Source organism: Myotis davidii, unplaced genomic scaffold (assembly GCF_000327345.1).
Source record: "Myotis davidii unplaced genomic scaffold, ASM32734v1 scaffold115, whole genome shotgun sequence".
Lineage (NCBI taxonomy): Eukaryota > Metazoa > Chordata > Mammalia > Chiroptera > Vespertilionidae > Myotis > Myotis davidii.
Window position 1 is genome coordinate 588,474 of NW_006291010.1, and position 5,892 is coordinate 594,365.

The window sequence follows — 5,892 nt, forward strand, 5'->3', positions numbered from 1 at the left end:
ATCTTTGCATTTCTGAGAAGATTGCAACATTATTTCTATTTGCTTCATATAATATATACATATATATATATATATATATGATTTTTTTTTAAGACCAGGTAAAAGGCAGTCTACCAAGACAAAAATCTCTCAGACAATAATGAGTCTAACTCCAGTCAAACACTACAAAATAAAACTTCATCCTCAATTTCAACCCAGGTCACCTAAAGAATCTGTTCTTCAAATTCCACCTGGATGTAATGAGCCAACCATCCCCTGCACCAGGATGGTGTGAAAAAAAGGCCTGTGGGCTGGGACTTTCACCCCTGCCAGGTCAGAATGAGTACCCCACAACCTCTTGCAGTGATAGTGCAAACCATATGGAGAGTGTGAAAACTCCACCCCACCCCCAGTAGATGGTGAGGAGACACCACCCCTTTCTGCCAGGGTGGCACTAGAAGAGATCTAGTGGATAGTCAGGACTTTCACTACCAGCAATCAGCAATGAGATCACCTCACACAGTGTCAGTGAGGTCAAGTGGAGAGCTGTAAGGAGGTACCTCTACCCCTCAGTCAGGTAGGCGTCAGCAGAGGCCTGAACTCTTACCCTGGCCCAGCAGTAATGAGTCATGTTTAGACTCCTCCACTGGAGACTTGGTGGGGAACATGGATTTCAACTTCTATCGGCTGAACCTCTTTCCTCAGTGTCATAGGAGACTTACTAAGTCAGGAGATTTAAATGAGATCCAGAGTCTCATATCATAATATTCAAAATGTCCAGATTTCATTTAAAAATTATTCATTAAACCAACACCCAGGAACATTTCAAATTGGTATAGGATATACAACTGAAAGCAACAAATGAACAAACAAGACAAACAAACAAAGACTTATAGACAAAGACAACAGTATGGTGGTTACCAAAGGGAAAAGGGTTGCAGGGGGCAGGGGAATAGTAAAGGAGGGACAAATATATAATGAAGAAGGATTTGGGGTGGTGGACACACAATGAAACATACAGATGAATATTAGAGAATTTACCCTTAACCCTATGTTATTAACCAATGTAACTCCAATAAATTTAATTAAAAAATAATTAATAGATATGAACACTGAGATGACACTGGTGATAAAATTATCTTGATTTTTAAAAGAGCCACATAAAAATGCTTCAGTGAGCAACTACAAAACTGCTTGAAACACATAAAAGAAAAAAATAGAAACAATCCACCTTATCTTAAAAGCAAAAACTGAGACATAAGGAAGAATCAAATGGAAATTCTAGAACTGGCACATATAATAACCAAAAACAAAACAAAACACACACACACACACGCTCAATGGATGGCCTTAATAGCAGAATGTGGAGGACAGAGGAACACATCAGTGACCTCAAAGATAAAACAATATAAATTACCAAATCTAAACACAAAAAAGGGAAAACAACCAAAATAAAAATAAAAAACAGAGCCTCAGGACGTGTGGAAGCACTAAAAAAAAGGTCTAACATTTATAAATCAGAATCTCAGAGTAGAAACCAAAGAGGTCAGAACTGAAAGAGTCTTCAAAGAAATAATTGCTAAAAATGTCCTTATGAACCAAAATATAAACCTAAAAATTCAAGAAGCTGTATTAATGCCTAACAAGATAAATGGAAAGAAATCTACAAAAGATGTATCAACATCAAATTTCTGAATACTAAAAAGGAAAAAAATCTTGAAAGCAGCAAAAGGGAAACGACATCCACCTTATCTTAGAAGAAAAGACTTAAAAATAAAATGACAGTACATTAATGATACAGATACACCGAACACATGTGAACAGGTGAAAAGCAGTAGTCATGACATCAGTATTAAATAATGTTAATTTTATGGCAACAAGCATCTAATGAGAAGGGCACTTATAATAGAGGATAAATTCATGCTGTAATCGATATGTATAAAATAAATAAACACAGTATTGAAATTAATAAAGCAAAAGCCATATGCTAGGAGGAGAAATAGACTGCAAGAGCTTATCAGTAGACTATTTGTTAGCTCATACACATATTACTGTATACACATATGCATAAAAATAATCTTGTCGATACTTGCACTAATAAACTATGTCTAATTGCTATAAGCCAAACTGCACCCTGAAAAATTGTAAAAGAAAATCAGGCAATTCTAAAAAATATAATCCATGACATTTCATTATCACAAAGCAATAAAACAGGAACAATAACAAAACATATACCTACTGGGGTAGGGTTGTGGGGAGGGGGAAGTCCATTACAGTATACTGCATTGGCATTTTGAAATCTCCTTAAATAATCAATGGCTAAAAAGGGCAAACAAAACCAACATTTTAGAAATTTAAAACATTAATAATAATATTCACAACCTATAGGATAAAGCTAATTCAGTTAAATGGAGGAAAATTTATATTCCAAAATACTTATGTTAGTAAATAAGAAATGATGAAAATAAGTAAAAAAAATAAAGAACAATAAAATATACTTAAAGTGATCCCTACATTAATTTATTCACCAAAATTACTTCCAGGTACTTACAATAATTACAAAACTATGACAGTAATAGAATTACCATTATGATTTTTTCAAATTTATTTTGAGGCCAGATATAAATTGTGACAAAAACACAAAACCACAGGAGGAAAAAGAAAAAAAAATAAACAAAAAAGAAAGACTAACAAAGCACTAAGTTTCTTAATCAACAAAGAATTCTTATATATCAAGAAAAGAACCCATGACACCCAATAGATCTTATGAAAAGTTGATAAGCATCATTCCTAATGTGAGAAATCCAAATTAAAGTTGCAATTATATGTCACTTCACCTATCAGATTTTCTTAATATACCAATTTGAAGATTGAAACATGGGCACACTGATAATTCTTAATAAATTTGCAAATCTCTTTGTAAGGAAATTTGATAATATCTGTTATGATTTAGAAGGACATATCACTTACTGAGAAAACCATCTGGGACTTACCCTTCAGGTATAATATTACATATGAATAAAGACTTCCATGAGGATATCCATTACAGTGTTGTTTATAACAGTAAAATATTTTAAACAATCTACTTGCCATCAATACTCGACTGGTAAAATAAATATTTCTTAGATGCAATAAATCCTATGCAGCTGTTAAAAATGAATGAAGGTTTATGCAGATCTGTTACATGTACAAATTTTGAAACACCTTGGAAACTTTTATTTACAGAAGAAAGCTAATTTTACAATATTACTTATCTGTGTTAACATTTTGGGTAAAAAAAAAGATTAAAGGGTAAGAGAGATATACATATGTATGCCTTATTAGACATGGAATATTTCTGGATATATTTAGTTATTTACCTACTCAATTCAATAATTATTTATTGAATGCCACTGCCTGTTTTAAGCTCACAGAATATATGAATAAAATATTGATACCCCGGTTCTCATGCAACTTGTTTTCTTGTGGAGAAGAGACAATAAAAAATAAACATGTTTAATAAGTTATGTCTGTGCATGACAAAAGGAAATAAAATCTACAGTAAAATAAAAATAGAGCATGGCCAGGGGCTTGAGAATCTAGATGGGTTGGAATTGTTAATTGAGTAGTCAGGATTAGGCCTATGGTACAGAAAAGAGATGGCAGCCATGATGTTTTTGAGAAGGGAACCTGGAAGACAGGAGCACAGGGATGAAATGCTTTTTCTCAGACTACTAACCTTTATATAATGTTTGAAATATTCATTCGGTAATAACATGAACTTTAAAAAAAAGCAATGAAGTTATATAAACAATTCTATGCAGACATTTTTCTAACACTTAGACTTGTGGAAAGTATCATTTCTCAGTCCTCCTCACTTTCCAATTATGCTTTTGTCTTAAGCGTTATCATAAAGTCTTATATTTTTACAGATTTGCCAGTTTCATCAATGCCTGTCAACGGTCAGGTAGGAAGATGAATGGGCCTCCTGGCTGATGAGGTTGCTTTAAATGGGTGAAAGGGAAACCAATCAAAGTTTATTTTAATAGTATACTGGTAGGACTTGGTGTCAATGATTCTACTTCATTTGCCTTAAAGGCAAAAACTAAAACAGAATAAATGGCAATTAATTTAAAGAAACTCATTATACATGTGATGATAATCTAACAATTTGTTGTACAACTAAAATTGCTATTTAAATAAACAAAATGAAAACTCTTCTTTCATTTGGTACTAAAATGAAGTGCACCTGTTCAGTCCAATAAAAGCATACAGATCTAATTCAAGTACATGCTCTGTTACATATTAACCAAATGCTTTCAGGCGAGTAAAAAAACCAAAACTCTCTAATGTCTCTCCTGCTACCTGGAGTACAAAGAATGCTTGATGAGAAGTCAGAAGTTCTAGACTTGAATCTTGGTTTTTATCTCTTCTGGCTGCTTAAGCCTGAGCGAAACCTAAGTCTCTGAGCATCAGTTTTCTCAAGTATAAAATAGGAATAGTGTACCCACATCAGAGGGATATTATATTTGTGAGCATTAAATGAGATAATTCATGTGGAAAATATCATTATATAAAAATACTATAAACTGGAAGGTATAAATGGCAGGTCCTTGGCCAAATCTAGCCACAAATGTGTTTGAGTTGGCTGACAGTTCTGGATCCCACGGTGCTGTAAAGCAATTTTAATTAGTTGCCAATGTTCAAAGATTGGATGAATTTATGTAAAATATGGATTTTTAAGTTTTCCTAAAAAATTATATTAGCTGGCTCTATCGGGCCCATATTCTGTTGGCAAAAAACCAACTAAATGTGAGTGGTGGTTAGTCTCGCCTTAGGGAGCCTTTGTGCTCCCAATTGGTGTCACTTTCCTTCATTCATCATTCAGTTATTTGCCCCCTGACAGTGAAGACTCAATTTTCTTTATGCCTGGCCAGCCTCCCTCTCTCCTGTCTTAACTCCTACTGGCCACATATTTTTGTTCTGTCACCCACCATTGTAAGCTGCAGTGCTTTTCCTATTCCAGCACAAAAACATTAAACAAACTGCTCATCTGTCTTCTTTATCAGTTACTGAGACAAAATATATAAAAGGCTTCCATTGCTAATCTGGGATTGACCTCTGCTTGTTCTCTAGGGGATCTCTAGTTCCCAGCCACATCATTATGAGCCCAATAAATATTTATGGATTGAATAAAAACGTGAATGAATGACAGTGATGTGCCTTCTACCTTAAAGATACATCTGAGTGTGTGTTTTCATTTGAACATTTTCTTATGCTTTTGCTACTTAGCTATGATTACTCTATCTGAAGCAGAGAAAAATGTTTGCTCATATGACATTTTTATTCAGTTTGATTTTTGTTTTTATTTTTTACTACAGGATGTCCCCAGACAAGGTATGGCCCAAATTGTGAGCTCATTTGTACCTGTAAAAATGGTGGCCTTTGCAATCCTGTGGATGGAAGCTGTACCTGTGGCCTTGGATGGACAGGAAATTATTGTGAAAAAAGTAAGTTGATTGCCACCTTCTTTCATTCAATAAAAATCTAGAGGCTACTGCCACTGGTTGATAAAATATAGGACAGGCCCCCAAAGAGACAATTTCCCAAGAAATTCACCTAAGCCACTTGTAATTATGATTGCATTTCCAATAAAAATAGTGTTCTGTCAATATTGATGGATTTTTGTCACCTTGTTACCAGAATACCCTCTGAAAACTCTTAAAACCCTAAGTCAGTGGTTGTCAACCTTCCTAATGCCGCGACCCTTTAATACAGTTCCTCATGTTGTGGTGACCCCCAACCATAAAATTATTTTCGTTGCTACTTCATAACTGTAATTTTGCTACTGTTATGAATCGTCATGTAAATATCTGATATGCAGGATGTATTTTCATTGTTACAAATTGAACATAATTAAAGCATAGTGATTAA

General features: G+C 34.1%; 1 protein-coding gene across 1 annotated transcript in view; it reads left to right on the forward strand.

Moving 5' to 3' along the window:
* Nucleotides 1-5,892, forward strand: part of LOC102754628 (multiple epidermal growth factor-like domains protein 6) — a 113,460-nt gene that overhangs the window by 91,315 nt on the left and 16,253 nt on the right. The window contains exon 14 of the mRNA XM_015564186.1: nt 5,340-5,468. Coding sequence (XP_015419672.1) covers nt 5,340-5,468 — 129 coding nt within the window. The remainder of the gene's footprint in view (nt 1-5,339; nt 5,469-5,892) is intronic.